The 21,548-nt window shown below is 44.1% G+C and overlaps 1 protein-coding gene across 8 annotated transcripts in view; it reads right to left on the reverse strand.

The window, feature by feature from the left end:
• The window catches only part of CLASP1 (cytoplasmic linker associated protein 1), a 266,876-nt gene that overhangs the window by 224,021 nt on the left and 21,307 nt on the right, over positions 1–21,548 (reverse strand). For all 8 annotated transcript variants that reach the window (XM_056861271.1, XM_056861272.1, XM_056861270.1 and 5 more), the window contains exon 2: positions 14,772–15,260. In XM_056861271.1, the coding sequence (XP_056717249.1) occupies positions 14,772–14,966 (195 nt within the window). In that variant the 5' untranslated portion in view covers positions 14,967–15,260. The remainder of the gene's footprint in view (positions 1–14,771; positions 15,261–21,548) is intronic.

The raw sequence follows: 21,548 nt of genomic DNA on the forward strand, positions 1-21,548 counted from the left end.
AAACTGGGGAGCTTTGCTGTTTTCAAGCATTGCGAATAGGTCTATTTGAGGAATGCCCCATGCTAGGAATAGACGGGCCAGGAACTTTTCTTGCATAGCCCATTCATGGTTGGTCTGGATGGAAACAACTGATCTGATCTGCAAGGGTGTTCTGAACTCCTACAATGTGAATAGCCCTGAGGGACATCCCGTGGTCTATGGCCACCTGGCAAAGGACCGATGCTTCCTGGCAAAGAGATCTGGAGCCCATGCTGCCCTGTTTGTTCAAATAGAACATGCCGGTAGTGTTGTCCGTTTGGACCAAAATACGGGAACCCTGCAACATATCTGAAAATGAGATAACGGCCAATCTGATAGCACACAGCTCGAGCACATTAATGTAAGGCAGGGGAAATGTTGTGTCCCAGACCCCCTGAACCATGTTGCCCAGGCAATGAGCCCCCCAACCCAGTAATGAGGCATCTGTGGTGAGGGTGTGATGAGGGGACCAATAGCCAAAGGGCACCCCATAGTTTAGGTTAGAACCGACTAACCACCATAAGGCCTAGTACTCTTTGAATAAAACCCACGGCTTGATAACGGTTATGCTGAATAGTTTCTACGGACAAACTTAATGTGTGCAACCTGTCAGGAGGCAGAAAAAACCCCTCCCCTTACAGGAGTCCAGTATGGCACACACAAACTGAACCCGATGTGAAGGAAATAGTTTGGATTTATCCCAATTGATGACTAACCCCAACCTGAGGCAGGTAGAGATGACCAAGTCTATCTGTGACAATAGGAGATCCTGAGACTAGGCAGACAGCAACCAGTCATCTAGGTAGGGGAAAATAGTACAACCCAAAGTGCAAAAATGTGCCACCACTATGGCCATGCACTTGGTGAAAACCTTCGGTACTGTTGCCAGGCCAAAGGGGAGCAGATTATACTGAAAAATTGTGGGGGGGGGGCTGTCTAAAGCACAGGTACTTCCTGTGAGCGGCATAGACAGCAATGTGAAAGCAGGTGTCCTTCATGTCGAGAACAGCCATCCAGGTATCTGGGGCAAGGAGCTCAATCACAAAAAGGCAAAGAAACCATCCTGAATTTATGAATAAACGAAATTTATTTAAATCTCTCAAGTCAAGGATGGGCTTGTGACCACCATCCTTCTTATCAACTACAAAAACTCTGGAGAAAAACCCCCAATAGCGGGTATCATGGGGCACTTGCTGAACTGCACCCTTTCATAACAACTCACCAAACTGAGAGGTGAGTTCTGGGAAGAGATTGTCTCTAGCCAAATTGGGAGGAGAACAGGTAGGAACACTCTTAAACTCTAGGCTGTAAATGAATCTAACAATCCTAAGCATCCATGAATCTGAACAGATCCAGGCCCACTCAGAAAAATATCGGGAAAGCCTATCTAAAATCAGAGTAGACTCGGTGGGTGCCAGCAGGGACAGTCAAAAGCATGGGCCTTGCTGCTGACTATCCTTAGTAGGTTGTGGAGTGGGGTTGGACCTGGGCCTGTGAGGAGGCTTAGTCTTCTTGAAGGACTGTTGATAACTGGACAGATAACCAGCTTGTCTGGGAGGATACTGGGGGAGATATTGATGCTGGCCCCTGAAGAACGGGGTGGCAAAGCCATGCTGGCATTGCCCAAATCTGTCCCTGGGTTGCTGTTGCTGTGAGGGTATTACCCTCAGTGACTTGGCCATTTGCTTGTTCTTCTTGATATTGGTGAGAAACTCAGTAGTCTTGGTGGAAAAGAGGGTGAAGCCTTCGAAAGGCAGATCCTCCACCTGGGACCGGATGTCTACTGACAGACCAAAGTTACACAACCAGGAGTGTCTTCTGATAGTGACAGCAGTGGCAATCCCTCTGGCAGAGGTCTCTGCCGCGTGTTTGCCGGCTGCAATTCCCTGTTTGGAGACCTTGAGGGCCTCAGCTTGAATCTGTTGGGTCTGATTCCTGGAATCCTCAGTAAAGGTGTCTAGGATTGGGCTAAGCTTCTCCCAAAGATGAAGCTGGTATCCTGCCATGATAACTTGTTAGTTTGCAATCCTATAGAGTTTAGGGAAGACGAAGTATAGACCTTCCTTCGGAGGGTGTCGATCCGACGACTCTCTCTGTCAGGAGTCGAGTGCTGGCCAAATCTCTGCCTAGCCTGCAATTCCGTAGCCACAATGGAGGAGGGTGGGGGGTGCAGAGATAGGAATTCTGCCAATTCTTGTTTGATGCGATAGAGGTTTTCTAATTTCTTTGGCGAAGCAGTGGCAGAGGCTGGCTTTTTCCAGATTGGAAGGGCCAGGTTAGAAAGTCCCTCCAGCAGCGGGAAAGACACAAAGGATGGTGAGTCAGGGTAAAGACGGTTTAGGATCTTGTATTGAGGTTTATCATGGGAGGTGGATACCTTGAGCTCCAAAGTCTGAGCGATCCTAAGCATTTGCTCTACGTGGAGCTTAGAATCTTCTGTGGGAGACCTAGAGCCCGGGTCGGCAACTTTGTCATCAGGTGATGGTTCTGATCTACTTTGAGCTGTAGATCAAATGATCGACCTCTTCCTCCTCTTGATCAGAACTGAACTGGGCGGAGGTGGATGGGAAAGGCAGCACAGAACCGAAGGATGTCACAGGAACCGGGTTAGGTGGAAGAACTGGCTGCTCCATACGCCTGCCCGCCAAGTCGAGCTGGCGCGACTGGCAGAACTCAATCCAGTCCTGACTCTGTTCTGCCGCGACATAGGAAAAGGGGGGCTCCAGTGGTTGTTGCCAGGGAGGAAACTCCCGAGTGTCAAAAGGAGGCTCTGAGCTGAACTGTGCCAGTTGGGGTTCCAGCTCACCTTCAGAGAAGGAGGTTGGAGAGGCAGAACCTAAGGATGGCATCTCAGGCGGACTCTGCGGCTTGCCGGAACCAGCAGGTGGAGCTGGCTTCGGATCAGAGGGCTCAATGTGCTTTAGCTTCTGTTTGCACTTTTTGGATGAAGGACCCTCGGTGGAGTGCCTCTTGTCCAACGAATGGCGCTTATGTGAAGAAGTCGCTCTTGATGACACCGAACCTTCCTCTGTTCTGGTAAGTGGAGGAGTGGGTTGGGAAAGTCGTGGATCGGTTGGAACCAAGAGAGCCCCTAAAGAGACCACAGAAACTGCGGAGGGAACCGAGACTGTAACAGATCTCGACGTGGATGGTAAACATGTGGTCCCAGGAACCAACTGGGGGAGAGAGGAAGAGAGGGCTCTTTTCCACAGTTTGACCTTGAGTCTAGCTTCTCTATCACCCCTGGCTTTGTTAGTGAATTTTTGGCAGATCTTGCAGGCCGCCACATTGTGGCCCTCACCCAGGCATAGCAAGCAGCTCTCGTACTAGTTGGAGTGGGGCATCTTGGTGCTGCACCCAACACATTTCTTAAATAAATAAATAAATAAATAAATAAATAAGTCAGCCCCAAGTCAAACTACCCATACACTCACGATTGTATGAATACAACGGCTAGGAAAAGAATAACACGTCTGATCTCGGCGGCGGCAAAGAGGAAGGGGTGGTGCCTCCCCGGAGCACGTGACGTTTGGGCGGGGAAACGTCTAGCTAGCTCTGGGCGTGGGCACCCCCTTGTGGCTAGTAGCTAGAAGTCTTTTCCGGCAGCAGGCCTGCACACAGGCACAGTCCCAATGTGGGGCTGCACGAAACCGAAGATGAAACACAGTTATATCCTTCTAAGCCAATGGATAATTCTATTTAAGATTGCACTGTAAGAATTTCAGAATGTTTTCAACATGCAGCATACAAAACTTCAGCAAAGAAACCTCACACACTGGCTTCTTTTTGCTCCTGCTTTTATTACAGTCCATAATTTCTAACAGTGCTGCAATGTCTTTATTGAAAACAATTCTGGAGTCAGTCCTGTGCAATTTCCTATTAAATCAGAAGGCAAGCGCTGCATTTTTAAAAAAGAATGGCAACATAGTCCAACTGTATCCTTTCAAAGGAAAACATGCTCTTTTTAGTCATTCTCACTTACCTTTGTTTAACGTTTGGGATCAGATGGCAACACACTCTAATAAACACAAAAGAAGTGTAATGCCTTTTATTAAGGGGGGGAATAACACTCCATAGTATGCAAGGTTTTTATATCTCCATTAACTCTTCACCAGGCTGATAGTACAAAAAATGTGCAGGGAAAGGAAAGGAAATATATATTTTGGCCATAATCATAGCAGTTCTATCTGTACCTTGGATAAAATGACTCCAGTGGGCACAGGGCTAGTCTCGGATTGTATACTTGACCTTTTGGGAAGAATTAGCAAAAAATAGAAACCATTCAATTGAAAACACAAAAACCAACTGTTGATAAATGTCTGACACCAAACACAACAAACAAGCCCCTTACAAGACAACAGCACACGAAAAACATGGTAGTCCTTACATTGACAATACTGCACGTACATTTTAGTTGACACACTAAGTGCCATATCAATGTAATCCAAATTGGAGTAGTAGTAATAAGTGTTTCTCCTGTACTACCATGGTAAAATGTACCTTGTTTACCTCTCCCATGAGTGATACCCAAGATTTGGGGCCACACACATCTTATTGAGGCTAGCCAGTTAACTTTGGATGAACTATTTATCTTTTGATAGTCCAGTGTAAAACAAGACCCAGTCTTAGTAACACCCCTCCCCTGCTTCTGGTGAGTATTTAACCAACCCTAAGGAACGTCTGTACATCTATGTGGTATTTACAGGAGCATAGCCCTTTCATCTTACTGTGGGAGAGAGATGCACAATTTTCTTCCTTCTGAACTCAGAAATATTGGTTATAAGTATGCTTTTTTATCATCCAGCATGGCTTGAAAGCTAATTCCACTTGTAGGATCACACCTGAGCTCCCTAGAGGAAGGATGAGATACAACAAATGTGACCCGTTTCCCACTCAAGTTCTTTGTCTGGGCATTCCCCATGAAGCGTCTCTAACAACGATTAAAATATGAGTGCGCCTCAAAAGCGTGCATTGACAAGAAGAACAGAAAGGTAACTGATCCACAAGTGATCTTAAATATGTGTCCTATATAAAGAATCTTGAAAATGGGAAATTATGGAATAATGATGTGCTCTACTGTACTTGACTTTGGGCCAGTTCCTGCTCCTTTGTTTATATCTCTTTACAGTGACTAATAACAAAGAGTGTTAACAGCATGTCCAGATGAATGCCGGCCAGGCTATTGTCTTTGAATTAAAGTTTGTTGGTCTAAAAGGCTTTTGTGATAATATCTGAAACAAGTGACTGGCATGCATGCTAATTGGAATAATTTACATTTGAATTACTTTGCAGAAAAGACAGTTTATGGGGAAAGGCTGCTTTCTAGCACAATTAAGAACTATTTAATAGAGTTCAGCTTCTTAGTTATAGAGGTCCAAAGGTAAGGGGGTCTGTCTCTTCTTCCACTCCCCTTTTGATAATTGCTTTTTAATGGAAGCATCTGAGTGTCTACCTGCATTGTGTAACATGGAATAGATCTTTTCACGTGATACCTGAAATAAGGGACAATAATGCTCAATCTAATAGCAGACCAACCTTTTCCTGTGTCAGATATATTGTTCTGGTTATTGTAATTTTTTGTGTTTTTTGCTGAAAATGGCTTTTTGGAGGTGTAAAGGACCCTCCCCTCCCAAGTGTATCAAAATGCAGAAAAAATGTTTCCTGAAAAAGCTCTGGCACCTTATGGAGTTATACTCCAAGACCATTGTGCTCATTCATATTTCATGTTTTTAGAGAACAATCCTAAACAGATTTACTCAGAAGCAAGCACCATTAAATTAAATGGGGCTTTCTCCCAGGAAAGTATTCTGAGGAATACAGCCTTAAAGTACCAAAAGAGAACTTAGGTTTGATGGGAAGGTGAATGTAGCATATATTTAAAATTTTTCCCAAGTGTCCAGGTTTTTTTCCAGATGGAAGGGATGAGAGAAAAGACTCATTTTTCTTACAGCTTCCATTTTCCCCCGAACATTTTGAAGCAGCTACAACCTTGCCTCCTCCCCAGCTTGTATATTGCAATAAACTGAGGTAAAGCATTGTACTTAAGGACGCTTTCTTCATTTGGCTTGAGGACTCAAAATTAATCACAGAAAAACAGATCAGGATTGATATAAATATTTCCACACAAGAAATTTTCTCCATGCCCTTCCCTCAGAAGTCTACAAATAAGAATTTCGTAACACTTTGGCCAGCTGTTAGGATGAGCTGAAAGGTTTCGTTGTCTGGCCCTCTCATTATTAAACACATGTTTTCCTGCTTACTGAAGCCTCATCTATTATGCATAGTTGAAAGTTACTAAAGATTTATATTTCCGCCCTGACTCTCCCTCTACACCCACAACCCTCCACAAGCAGCAATTAAAACACAACCCTCTTTGCTATGTGAGATTCAAACAGTGAGATTCAAACAGTATTAACTCTGAAACTGTCTGGCAGCTATAGCTCTACTCGCTTTGCTCTTACTCTTCCTATGGCACTCCTCATACGGACAATGCCAACCCAGCCACAAATGATCAAGAGACTGGATAATACAGTTCTTGCAATGCAACAGAAATTTAAAAAACAAACCGAAAAACAAAAGAAAGTTGCTAATTTCACTGCTTATTTGTTTTATGGCAAGTAGAGATGGAGGCAGGAAGTCAGAAGCCACCCCAAAATTTGCCACCTAAAGCATCAGCTTGGATGCAGAGATATATAATCAGAAACATAAACAAACTTAGCATAGTTCTACTTACACATGACCTTCTGCGACTGCCGGTTTCCCTTCTAGTGCCCCCAAACTGCTTATACAATATCTTCTGCAAGCAGAAAAAGGACTTGGGATATGCTACATTTTTCCACACTTCCCCTTGCGCCAAGGGACCCTCAGCATGCCTGGAGATCTTCTAGTGGATCCAAGCCATCGTTTCACAATGAAGCTACACCTGAAACTATCTACTGGAGTGGAAGGCTTTGATAGACAGGATGCTGTTTCTATGCCCCTGCCTGCTCTCTGCTCCCTGTCTGTTCACATAATTCCTAGTTCCTGTTCAATTATTTCCCCAACCTCAACTCCTTCCTGGATCCTTCCAAACACCAATTTTTAGTAAGAAAAGAACTTGAATATGTAAAGTGCCTTTGTGCAAGTATATACAATGTATATACTATTCTAAAGTAAGATCTTGGGTTTTCAGGTCAAAAGGTCTATGTACCGTTACTCATATTTCACCACCATAGCAAACAATGGAAATGTAGGTCAGGACTGCAGAAGACACCAATCCCATCAGCATATTTGTTCTAAATGCAGGCACAAAAACAAAAAAGCTGTGCCGACATCATCAGAGAGATGCTATTTCAGAATACACAGCCAAGCTGGAGTGTGGATGGAAGTGATCAAGAATTTTTTGCCTCCCATTTTTCCACTTAAAACATTTGCCAATTCTATTGGTAGAGAAAAGGAAGCAAGGCTGCAAGAATTAACTCACTTAATTCTTCCACTTATGGCAGCAGCAGCATACATTTGTTACTAATGTGGATTTAAGAGTGCCCGGGATATTCAGCACAAGTTTTGTTTTGTTTAGTTTTTTAATCAATAAAATGCTCATACACAACATATATGCAAGCAGTGATTCACCACTGCCATAACTGTTGTTATCATACTGACATATCTGACAGATCATACTGACATAGCTGTCAGAAACCCACAAATCTCCTAACTCCAACTGTATCAAGCTGTCCCTATATGAACTGGGTTACTAGACTCTGAAGTTGGGGTACCTACCATGAGGGTAATCTGGACAACAGGGCATCTGCCATATATACTGTGATGCTCTGGAAAAAGTGACTGTCCTTTATAGCAGTGTCTAACAATCCTACTTACCAGCTTGGGCAACCAAAGTCCTACTACAGTATCAGCATTGCTTCCATAAGAAGTCTTCCTCCCTTGGCCTCATGACAACTACCATAAGATACCATTCAGTTCCTTTTATCAAAAGTACATGTACGTGTTTATGTGTACTTCTGATAGTGATCAGTCATTAAACAGCTATAGTTATTCCAATGCATACCCCACTTTAAACAAAGCTCAAGCCATCTGTTGTACCCCTTCATTACCAAAGGCAAAACAAACCATCTGCAACACACAATACCGCACAATATGGAAATAGATTTATGCATGTTATTATTCTTTCCTATGAGTGTTGTCAGTAACATGAAATAGTACAGGGAGGGGGTATTTTCCCTATACAATACTGCAGTCCTGTGTGGTTTTAAGTTGCCAGGTAGCCTGGAGAAAAACCCCATCCTGTTCATTTAAAAAAAGTGTGTGGAAATGGGCAGTTGAAGCTTTTCATGGCATGAAGGTAAGCAACAGCCATTAAAGTGTATTAAAGGGACAGATAATTTTTCTCCAGCCAGTTGACAACTCTATGTAGTTTTATGTTACCAGAATGGGACGGAATAGGTCACAGGAAAACAACCAACCCTTAGTAATGAAAGCCACATGCAAGATTTTCTATTTCCTTTGGCCATTCTGAGTACTCCGTAGGTCATAAAAGCAATAAGATCTGTCTCAGATTTCACTCAATACGAGATGTATAATGTTCCACAGTAGAAGAAAATGGGATACTTTCTAAAAGCCTAAATAAAGGGCTCAACATGGAAAAGCTTGTGAAAGGAGTTGGTAGAGTGGATCTTCCCTTGACCTCAGTACTCTGCTGCTTTTCCTGAAAAGCTGATGAGGAAACTGAGAGGTGTGAGAAAAAATCCACTCAGCCAACACCTTCCATGAGCTTTTCCAAGGAATTCAACCAGTATTTGTTTCAAACCTAATGTGAAGTTCCTAGGCACTAACTAACATCAAGCACAACATGCCAAGGCTAGAGAGTTCCCAATTTAAGAGTTTTACAGTGCCATCCTGATTAACACTCTTCTACTCTCACTGATTTCAGCTTACTTTGGACCAAACTACAGGATATGGGTTCGCCCTGGGGATACATCACCATTTTAAAATGTTTCCACCCAGGAACTTGGTAAACTGCACTGCTGGAGCCCAAATATGGTCAGGACCACTATGGTGCAGGGCAAGGAGGGGATCCTGCCTAAGCCCATGCCATTTTTTGATCTGAAACAGCATGGGAGGACATTTTCTAGTAAACACACCCCACAGAACCATTGAGCATTGGAAAAACAGGACAGGGGGAAGACAGGATCCCCCTCACACACACACCCCCACACACACATACTGTGGTGGTCCAAGGTGGGAATGCACTCTAAAATGGCAGAACTTACCCGTACTGAACTTAGGAATGTCCATCTCATGTAGTTTGGCCCTCAAAAGGCTGTAACTTTGCTTAGGGAATCACTGTGAAAAACCAAACCTGGCACCAAATTCCATGTCACACAGCGCAGGCCTTTAACATACTCTCAGTCATGGTGACCATAGCCAGTCAGGTACACCAGTGAATTGAGGGGTTTATCATCAGGACCTGAAGAATCTGAACTACCCATAACTTTTCATCTGGAATCACTCTATTTTTGATGTTGCTCCCCTTTATATAGTTAGTCTCTAATACATTCTAATGCAACAATGTAAGAGCCCCGTGGCGCAGAGTGGTAAGCTGCAGTACTGCAGTCAAAAGCTCTGCTCAGGACCTGAGTTTGATCCCAACGGAAGTCGGTTTCAAGTAGCCGGCTCAAGGTTGACTCAGCCTTCCATCCTTCCGAGGTTGGTGAAATGAGTACCCAGCTTGCTGGGGGTAAAGGGAAGATGACTGGGGAACGCACTGGCAAACCACCCCGTAAACCTAGACTGCCTAGTAAACGTTGGGATGTGACGTCACCCCATGGGTCAGGAATGACCTGGTGCTTGCACAGGGACCTTTACCTAATACATTCTAATACTCTTTTCTCTAGCAGAGTATTCATGAGGCAGGGATGTTATGAATGTGGGTCTGTCAACACTGCTTATCCCCTCCCTAACAAAGCTGAATAAGTGTGACTCAAGAAGTATCTATAGTGAATTCTCTTCAGTTTCAAGAATTTTATTACGAGGAAAATAACTTCAAAATTAATGAGTACCAACTTTTCTATTTTCGTGTAGTAGAAATGAAGTATCACAATGGTCTTGTCAAAATTCCCAACCATGACTTTAACACTGCTAATCAGAAAAGGAGTTGCTTCGTTCAGAGTGACTATTTATGGCTTCGCTCAAACTTCAACATGAACTATTTGCTAACAACTTTGTACTTGCTGCTAAGAATTAGAAAACCAACCAGTTATAAATAGTCCCCATATGGCAGTGACCAATACTTAGAGATCCAAGTCTGTTATTTCGTTAATGAGGTCACAATGAGCAACAGCCAGTCCTAAAGCTACCATTTTTTCAGTGGTCATATCTTCTGAGCTTCTACGGGTGTTGCATAATTGGTTTCCTCCACACTGAAAAAAAGAATACTTTCCTTGATTTGTTAGTTCAAAACTTTGGCTGGACAGTTGGTGTTTTCTAATTGGGACAAGTCAGAGGATGCTTGTAACACCTGTAATGCAATCTAAAGCAGCACAAAATCTGGGAATACACAGCAGAGACACCAAGGTAATTTGATACTTCCTGTTAACACACACACACAAAAAAGCGAGATAGCATAGTATATCATGCCACTCAATCTCAACAACACTGAACTGCGTTTTTAGTTAACAACTGAAAGGGAGCAGGCTCAGTGGCAGAACACATGCTTTGATCTAACAAATTCCTAACTTCAGCCCTTGACATCTCCAGTTAAAGGAATCTTGGGTAGTACTAGGTAGTAGGATTGGGAAAGTCCTTTTCCTGAATCATAGAATCACAGAGTTTAAAGGGACCGCCAGGGTCATCTAGTCCAATCCCCTGCACAATGCAGGAAATTCAAAACTATATCCTCCCCCACACCCCCAGTGACCCCTACTCCACACCCAGAAGATGGCAAAAAAAACCCCTCCAATATTCCTGGCCAATCTGGCCTGGAGGAAAATTGCTTCCTGACCCCAAAGTGGCAATCGGCACTACCTGGGCATGCAAGAAAAGGCCATGAGAGCTAAACATTGATGCAAACCTTCCTGCCCTCCTTCTCATGATCTGCCTTAGTTCACAGAATCAGAATTGCTGACAGATGGCCATCTAGCCTCTGCTTAAAAACCTCCAAAGAAGGAGAGCCCACCACCTTCCGAGGAAGCCTGTTCCGCTGAGGAACCACGCTAACTGTTAGAAAATTTTTCCTAATGTTTAGACAGAAACTCTTTTGATTTAATTTCAAACCATTGGTTCTGTTCTGACCTTCTAGGGTGACAGAAAACAACTCAGCACCATCCTCTATATGACAACCCTTCAAATACTTGAAGATGGTTATCATATCACCTCTCAGTCATCTCCTCTCCAGGCAAAACATACCCAGCTCCTTCAACCTTTCCTCATAGGGCTTGGTCTCCAGACACCTCACCATCTTTGTTGCTCTCCTCTGGACTTGTTCCAGCTTGTCTACATCCTTCTTAAATTGTGGTGCCCAAAACTGAACACAATACTCTAGATGAGGTCTAACCACAACAGAGTAAAGCGATACCATCACTATACTTCTGTTGATACAGCCCAAGATCGCATTTGCCTTTTTATCTACCGCATCACACTGCTGACTCATGTTCAGTGTTTGGTCTACTAAGACCCCAAGATCCTTTTCACACACACTACTGCTCAAACAAGTCTCCCCCATCCTATAATTATGCATTTGATTTTTCTCTGTTGAAATGTATTTTATTAGTTTTAGCCCAATTCTTCAGCCTGTCAAGATCATCCTGTACCCTGGCTCTGACTTCTACTATATTTGCTACCGCTCCCAATTTAGTATTGTCTGCAAATTTAATAAGCATCCCCTTTATTCCTTCATCCAAATCTTTTATAAACATGTTGAACAACACAGGGCCCAGGACAGATCCCTGAGACACTCCACTAGTCACTTATCTCCAAGTGGATGAGGAACCATTAACAAGCACTCTTTCGATGCGATCTGTCAACCAACTACAGATCCACCTAACAATAATAGGATCTAAACCACATTTTACCAATTTGTCAACATTAATATTATGGGGAACCTTATCAAAAGCCTTACCGAAATAAAGATAAACTATGTCTACAGCATTGTTCTGATCCAGCAAGGTAGTAACTTTCTCAAAAAAGGAGATAAGATTAGTTTGACATGACTTGTTCTTGAGAAACCAATGCTGGCTCTAAGTAATCAGATCCATCCTTTCTAAATGCTCAAGGACTGGCTGTTTGATTATTTGTTCTAAAACTTTTCCAGGTATAGACGTTAAGCTTATGGGTCTGTAGTTACCTGGAACCCCTGCCTCCAATCTTCTGGTACCTTACCTAATCTCCAAGACTTCTCAAAATAATGGACAGAGACTCAGAAATTACATCTGCAAGTTCTTTTAGTACCCTTGGATGCAGTTCCTCTGGCCTTGAGGACTTTGTTTCATTTAAAGAATATAAGAAAGGCCATGCTGTATCAGACCAAGGGTCATCAAGTCAAGCAGTATGTTCATGCAGTGGTCAACCAGGTGCCTCTAGGAAGCCCCCAAACAAAACTACAGCAGCATTATCCTGCCTGTGTTCCAAAGCACCTAATATAACAGGCATGCTCCTCTGATCCTGGAGAGAATAGGTATGCATCATGACTACTATCCATTTTTAGTAGTAGCCATGAATAGCCCTCTCCTCCATGAATATGTCCCCTCCCCTCTTAAAGCCTTCCAAGTTGGCAGCTACCACCATATCCTGGGACAGGGAGTTCCACAATTTAACTATGCATTCTATGACGTACTTCCTTTTATCAGTTTTGAATCTCTCACCCTCCAGCTTCAGCAGATGACCCTGCGTTCTAGTATTATGAGGGAGAAAAGTTTCCCCCTGTCCACTCTCTCCACACCATGCATAATTTTATAGACCTCTATCATGTCTCCCCTCAGCAGCCTTCTTTCCAAGCTAAACATCCCTAAGACTTTTAACTGCTCCTCATAGGGCAGTTGCTCTAACCCCCTGATCATTTTGGTGCTTTTTCTGCACCTTCTCAAGCTCTGCAATATCCTTTTTTAGGTGTGCTGACCAGAACTGTACACAGTATTCTAAGGGTGGTCTCACCACAGATTTGTACAAGGGCAGTATGATAGCAGCAGTTTTATTCTGTATTCCTTGTCTAATTATGGCCAGCATGGAATTTGCCTTTTTCACAGCAGCCGCAAGCTGGGTTGACATCTTCATCAAGCTATCCACTACCACCCCAAGATCCCTTTCTTGGTCTGTCGCTGCCAGCACAGATCCCATCAGTGTATATGTGAAGTTGGGATTTTTTTGCCTATATGCATCACTTTACACTTGCTCACATTGAATCTCATTTGCCATTTTAATGCCCATTCCTCCAGTTTGAAGAGATCCTTCTGGAGCTCTTCACAGTCTGATTTTGTTTTAACCACCCTAAATTATTTGGTGTCATCTGCGAACTTGGCCACCTCGCTGTTCAACCCCAACTCCAGGTCACTGATGAACAGGTTGAAAAGCACCGGTCCCAACAAAGATCCCTGAGGGACCCCACTGCTCACATCCCTCCATTGTGAGAACTGACCATTGATGATATACTATTCCTATGCCAGTCCTAGGCTGCAACTCCCTTCCCTCATAATGTGTTCCGTTTTTGCCATGTTGAGAATCATTAGAGAGCCACTGCCAGGGCAGACAGTACAAAGCGAGATAGTCTGACTCAATTTAAAATAGCTTTACATAGACTTAACGAAGCAATACCATCAGGTGCACTACTGCCAGGAGCCAATGCACAACATGAGTACTTAATATAGCCTGCCCCAACTACTCTTCCCAGAATTTCTAACTGGCGAAAATACAACAGTATTCCCTGGCACCCATTTCATATTTCTCACAATTTAGCTGTCAGAAAAAGACCACTAGAAACTGTCTCTAAAAGGGCTCCTGCTTCCCACAGAGTAGAATGGGACACTTAAGCAACCTAGGAGCAAGCTGAGCCAAGGGGCCCCTGTGGAACTGGTAGTAGCTTTGGGAGTCAGCTCAGCTTGCTCCTGGCTGCCAGTGGTCCTCAAGGAACTTTTCTCAGTAAGTTAAAGCAACAGAACACTCCTAACTGTATGATTCGTCTCCACATCACCAGCAGCAGCCAACAACGCTAACTGCAAAATGGGGGTAGGTAAAGTGCTCAGAAGAATGGTATCAGAACAGAGCAAGCTGCATTACGTGTCCAGATAGAGAAGGGGGAGAACTCTACCCAGGGGCACCATTTTGGGCAGCAGCCTAGAGTTTCTCATTACTACCTTGTACAAAGCCTTCTTTATAGAAACAGACAATTTCCAAGCATCTTTGTACACATGTTATTATGACTAGATAGTTTGGAAAAAGCTCAGAAAGCCAATATCTAATCATTTAAACGTACATCATGCTGAGGATCCGTCTTAATCCAAGGCTGCCAGAAATCAAAAACAATCAATATCAGTAAAGTTCTCCACTTGCTCTCCATGTGGCTTTAGAATTTGCCCAAAGCATCCAGGGTGCTTCAAGAATGAGGACAGTGAGCTACAGGGAACACTGATCGAATCTAGTACTGTAAGGGTATTCTGCTTTAAAGGCACAATATTCAGTTCAGTCAAGGTAGATATTTTGTTTGTTGTCTGTGCTAACTAGTCAAAGTTGAAGTACTTGATAATACTACCTCTGCAAATCAATCTTACCTTATAATTGCTGGAATTGACCCACGAGGTAGCAAGACCATCAACCATTTTATCCAGCATGGTCTGATCATGTTCAAGATCAGCAGATTTTTGTTTATCTGAGAAATAGTCTATCAGTTCTTGGCCAACCTGAAGTCTCTTCCCAACATCCTTCTGCAGAACCTGTGCCAAGCAATACTCCATTGTGGGCTCCATGATAAACTAGAAAAACAGCACCAGCCAGCAAAGCTAGAGGGCAGCAGGTTTCAAAATGTCCTGCTGCAGTTGTACCCTCTCGGTCGCCTCTTTGTTCGATGAAGGTTACCGATGGCCTGGATTTCAAAGACACGATTCTGGAATGGCAACAATGCACCATGTGTGTCTGAAGAACAGCTGGCAGGTTATTAAAAGTTCAATTTAAATAACCAGTAATAGATAAATAAAGCAGAGAGTGGGCCAGCTGGGTTGTATGACCAGGTCTGCAATGCTTCCCTATTTCAACAGTCCATCCTGCAAAAAAAATTTAAAGAGGAAAAAGTTAGTGACAAATTAAAAAAGAAAACAAAAATCCAACTGCATGTAGCTCCAGCTTAAGTACCTTAAGGTTCAAGTGAATTTTTAAAAAGCTATTTCTCCATTCGTTCCCTTGAAATCCAGTATACCTTTGCCTAAACACCAAGAACTGAATGTTTTATACAGCACTTCATTCCACCCTCAGTTAGTTCTGTTCTATGGGGCATCAATTCCCGGGGGGGGGGGGGGGGCACTTTGTTCAAAACCTCCAGAAGGCAACTTTGACCTAATAAAGAGTTCTGGCAGTCAACTATATCAGACAGATATTTTGCCAGAAGAAATGCCTATCTAAATCAGAAGATACCAAAAAGAAAAAGGACCACTGAAGCAGTCTCCAAGTATTATGTCTGTGCAAAGCTCACTGAAAGCAAGAGATGGCAAGGTTTTGCATATCAGTCATAAACTGCAATCTTCACCCAGCACCTATATATCTAATTCCGAAAGTGAGGCCCCATCTGCAGATACCTCAGTCCCTGGATTGGGGCCTCGTTTACCCAAAAGAGATAGCTCTGCAAACTTGGGGGACACTCCAGGTTTGCAGAAAAATCTGAAACTTAAAAAAAATGTACATCGGGGGGTTTAAATTCCCCCCAAAATAAAAGACTGTTCTCTGCCCAAGCGCATCTACCTCCTGCGTGGTCATTCCCTGGTTTCAGCAGCCTGGGAGCTGTGCCGGGCCCGGAGGCACATATGTCAGAGCCTGGGAGCTGTGGCAGCTATAGTGGAGCCCCGGAGCCATGCCAGGCCCAGCAGTGCCTGCACCAGAGCCCAGCAGCGCCTGCACCAGAGCCCAGCAGCGACAAAGGGCCTGGCAGCAGCTGCAATAGAGCCTGGCAGCCATGGAAGGCCAGGCAGGGGCTGCATCAAAGCCTGGGAGCAGCAGCAGGAGCAGCAAGCACTGCAGAGGCTGCGACAGAGCCCAGGAGCTATGGTGGGCCCAGTGAGAAAGCCTACGTGGTGGGGGGGGGGATGGGATTCTCCTCCTGAGAGTGTTGCAGGCCTGAGGCCACACTGACACAAAACAATTCTGCAAAATTTGGAGAACCCCCAGGTTTGCATAAACTCCTGAAAACCTGTAAAAATACATTGGGGGTTTAAACCTCCCCCAAATAAAAAGCGTTGTCTGCACACATTAAGACAACGCACCCGCCTTCTGTGTCCTGTGACAAGAGACCTGGGGCCACGCTGGGCCCGGCAGCAGTGATGGGGTGGTGATGCCAGGGAATGGCACCTAGGCTCAGTGACAAGGGGGGGTACCCCCCATCAGTCTTGCGGGCCTCCACTTGTCATATTTGAAAACTTAGTTTACACAGTACTCAGGAATTTCATCATGAAAGTGCCAGAACATTACTGGGCTCTACACTAACAACACTTGTTTATTACACCAATAAGATTACCACTGGAATTTATTTGAACTGGGACCAGAAATACTGGACACATACATGTCCAAAACTTCCTATGTTAAAATAGTTTGTATCCCCGTGTTCTCCATTAAGGGCTACATACAGCAATATACCAATCTATTTCAAGTGTGAACAGAACCAAAGTAATTGACAGCTTGGAATCTCAAAAAGATTTTGTAAATGTACCTTTTAATTATGGAGATGTGGGGGGACAATAATCATAGACTGCATATCTAACTTTAACAATTAGTGCACAGGTTTCTTTAGAAAACTTCTATGCCACCTCTCCAGAGAACCTGCTTGCGGCTGTTACAAGAACATTCATCAGTCAGGAAAACCAGTATTCCCAAAGTGTGATAATCGGCAACCTGGGCAAGCTTAGTTGAAAGGAAAGTTCACAGCAAATCAATTGGACCAAATATCTACTGAACAGATGAATTTAGTTAGGGTCAATGTACAAGACAGTTTTACTTAGCAGTACTCTCTCATTTTTCCCTGCCCAAAGGAGAAAGCAGGGTTATGTGAGGCTAAAGCACATTTTAAGGTTCTGCTAGAAATACAGCTTATAAGAGAAGGTTGCGCCTCTGGTCTCTAGGCACAGACAGCCAACATGCTACAATACTAAAAGCTCAGGGTCCCAACAGAACAAGTCCTTCCAACCAAGAGAAACACTGGGGAAAGTTTAGCCCCCCCACCACCATCTCTACCTCCTTAAGAGAGCAGCCACACCCTCTCAGTGCAAACATATTACTGGATTGCAACTCAGAACAGCTTTGGATGTTGTTTTACCCATTCCATTTGTTGGATATGCACAGTCCCTTGCAGGGCACTGCTTTGTAGGAGACGCATGTTATTCCAAGAGTGTCTATAGCAGTGGTTCCCAACCTTTTTTTGACCAGGGACCACTAGGACTTTTTTGTTCAGTGCAGGGACCCCAAGGTCCAAAATAAAAATTCCAAGAATTTGAAAATAAACTTTAATCATAACTGTTAAACATTAAGCTTAGAATAATATTTGAATATATATTTTTATAATAGAGAACTTTTAATTGAAAATATTAATTTATTATGGGTTTATAACTTTGTTTCACGGACCTTAATTTAGTTCTCGCGGACCCCTGGGGGTCCACAGACCCCTGGTTGGGAACCAGTGGTCTATAGCAATAAGCGCCTTGAACACATGGCACATCACACAGGATTGGCAGCAACAAGGAGTTTCTGCTAAGTGCACCACCGAAGCCATTTAGAACCATTCCTGATGTATGTTCATGTAGATGTGTCCCATTCATCTAGAGCCCACAAATAATCTTTTTACCAGTGCTAATGAAAAGAATTCCTTTAACGCCAAGTAACACATCTCAAATTAAATTCACTATCAGCTCCTGCTGGGTTTTAAAAAAGTTAATTTAGTTGAATATTAAAAGTAACCCTTTTTGAACCCCTAAATGTTTCAGCAGTGGTGATTCAACATTCTTTTTTCTTCTTTTTAATAAGTGATACATCCTCCTACCTACCATTGATGTTATCTGGCTCCTTATCTACAGCTAAGAGCACCGGTGCCTTGAAAAACGGTTTTGTTTTCAGCAGAGTTCTTCTGTTTTTCAGAGAAGCAAAGGCAACACAGGTTGGAGGTTCTCTCCACGCCAGGGCTGCTGACTCTTCTGTATCATTTTACCAGCAGCTGCGGCCTCGCCATTCCCTTCCCCCTCCATAACGAAATCAATCTCTCTCACACACGCACAGACACAAATATATCCTCCTCCTACAGTACTCTCTCCATTAACTGTGGTAGATAGACCCTCCCCTTCCACCAACCACCCCACACCCTTTCCTTCACCTTCAAGTCTCCCAAGGGCCTATATATAAAAGATGACTTGTGTGCATACAGAGCTCCCCACACCAAGGTACCCTATTTTAATGGTGTCCTTTAACTTAAAATATGTTTATAAAAGAAACTTTCTAATAACAACTCTTAAAACTCCCAGCTGTAAAGAAACTAGGGCATTCTTGAACAAAAGCAGGTCAAGCTCAGGGCGAAAGGGGAGGAGAGAGAAATCCGACAACTGTAAAGCAAAGCTTTTGCTATGTAAACAACTAGAATGCACGCACATGCATGCACACACACACACACACATAGGCATCATCCAGTTTAAAGCAATATAGTACCACACCATAATTGATTTCTGCATATAAAGCAAGACCTCTGCAAAGTCATGTTACTATCTTATGTGCAAAGCAACTAGTTAGGCAGAGGCTGTTTGACCCCGAAGGCCAAAACGAGCTTGTGAGCTCTCCGGCGTTTTTGGCCCCAACAAGCAATAGATATACGTTGGTGCCTGCAGAATACCTGTCATTCCTGGAAATAAACAAACAAAGGTGGTCTTTTTTGTTAGCCAGAAGTTCTGCCCTACCTTCGGCGATTCTAGAAGCCAGATTTCTAGAATCCAGATTTAAGAGGCTATCAAGATTAGAATGGGGGTGTCCCTGTAAGTGGGGTGAAGTCGAGTCTATTGCGCACGTTTTCTTCAGATACTCTTTCTATGAGGAAGCAAGATGTAAGCTTATTTCCCCTCTCCTTAATCCAACACAGGACAGCACTGAGGAAGGGAGGCTGAGGAATCTCCTATGGCAGGGGTTGGCAAACCGCGGCTCGCGAGCCGCATGCAACTCTTTCGCCCGTTGAGTGCAGCTCTCCGAACTTGGTTCGGAGCCCCTGCTCTTGCGCCCGCTCGTGCCGGCAGCCGGGCTGCGGAGCCGGCGCACCTGAGAGAGAGAGAGAGCGAGTGCGAGAGAGCAGGCAAGCGGGCGCGCTGTCTCTCCCCCCCCGCCGTGGAGAATGGCCGGGTCCCCCTTCCCCTTCCCCTCAATGGTTGAGAGGCTAAACCCTCCCCTCCCCTCTAGCCGTGCGATTGCTGGGCGGGCGGCTCGGCAGTTCCTGGCCTGCCCCACCCGCCTATCAGCTGTTGGGCGGGGCACGCTTCCTTTGGTGGAACGTCCCCGGAAGCGGCACTGGGCTGCGGCGCCCCGTCTTCTGCGGCACCGACTCCAATCCCCGTGGTCTTCTGGGCCTGTGGGTCCCTGTAGGGAAGAGGCACACTTTGGAGCCAGCAGGGGCTTGTCTGGTAAGTGGAGGGTGGCGGGAAAGCCCCGGGGCGCGGGGTGGGGCCCCCGACCCGGGACACACGTAATGGTACAACTCGGGGTCGTCTGCTGAAGCTGGAGGGTGGGAGATTCAAAACTGATAAAAGGAAGTATTTCTTCACACAACACGTGGTTAAATGGTGGGACTCCCTGCCCCAGGAGGTGGTGATGGCTGCCAACTTGGAGGGCTTTAAGAGGGGAGTGGACCTGTTCATGGAGGAGAGGGCTATCCATGGCTACTAATCAAAATGGCATGATGCATGCCTATTCTCTCCAGGATCAGAGGAGCAGGCCTATAATATCAGGTGCTATGGAACGCAGGCAGGACAATGATGCTGCACTGGTCTTGCTGGTGGGCTTCCTGGAGGCACCTGGTTGGCCACTGTGGGAACAGACTGTGGACTTGAAGGGCCTTGGTCTGATCCAGCACAGCCTTTCTTATGTTCTCATGTGTTTACTGCGTCTGTGAATCTAGAGAAAAGTTTGCTCACATTGTTCACATTAAGTTTGTCAGTCATTGTCATGATTTAATTTTATGGATATCTTACTTAGTTTTTTCCCTCCTCAAAGGTCATGTCTACCCACTGGCTTTCTTGGCGGTAGACCTGGACTCTGAGGAGGGGAAAAAGTCTCCCTTCAGAGGCCAGGTCTACCAATTGGCTTCTATGGGCCTCCGGAGGCCAGGTCTACTGCCAAGAAAGCCAATGGGTAGACCTGGCCTCCCAATGGGACTCGGCCGGAGGCCAGGTCTACCAATAGGCTTATGGCGGTAGACCAGGCCTCCAGACAAGGACTCCGGACGGGGAGGGGGAAATGGCAGGGACTTACAATTTACTTTTTATCAATAAATAAGATCACTATTAAGTATGATATAAAGTTTTATTCAGTGTACCTATAGTTTAATTAAGACTTAAAACTTTAATTAAAGTTTATTAAGTTAATAAACAGTGTACCTACCTATATAGTTTAAGTTTAAGAAATTTGGCTCTCAAAAGAAATCTCAATTGTTGTACTGTCGATATTTGGCTCTGTTGACTAATGAGTTTGCCGACCCCTGTCCTATGGGAAGGGTCAGCCCAGACGATGAAACAAGTAGCGAAATTGTGTGCTGCAATATACAAGATCCACCAGACAAAGCGGGGGCTTGGCAATCCAACCTAAAACGGAAAATATTATATTAATCTGAGGTGTTTAGCTAATTTATCTATTTAAGAATTATATATCCCATAGTTTTAGATATTGTATTTTTTAATTCTATTTTGTAATTGATATGAATATTTTAATGGCTTCACCGTATTTATAAATCTGATTAGCAGTCACATATAAAGTCCGCTGCTTAAAGTTGGGTCATGGCAACTAGAATATTTTTTTTAATTTTTCTTTTAATATGTAGTGAATTTTGGTTTCTTAAATATTAGTCAAAAATTTTAACCAGGTATTGTCTTTTTAAAATCTATGTAATCTTTTATCTCATGTATAGATGATACAAATATGTTTTACTGGCATATGCCATACTAATAAATCTGATTCTATCTTATGTGCACCAACTATACTTCCAGGTCATCAATATTCCAGTTTTCTTCTTCTGTTAGTGACTAGGGCAGTGTGTGTATTTTCCCCTCATGTACAGCTTTAGTATGTGCAAATGCAGACCTTCAAATAAGCAGTGTTTGGCTTGGAAA

Source organism: Euleptes europaea, chromosome 15 (genome assembly GCF_029931775.1).
Source record: "Euleptes europaea isolate rEulEur1 chromosome 15, rEulEur1.hap1, whole genome shotgun sequence".
Taxonomy (NCBI): Eukaryota; Metazoa; Chordata; class Lepidosauria; order Squamata; family Sphaerodactylidae; genus Euleptes; species Euleptes europaea.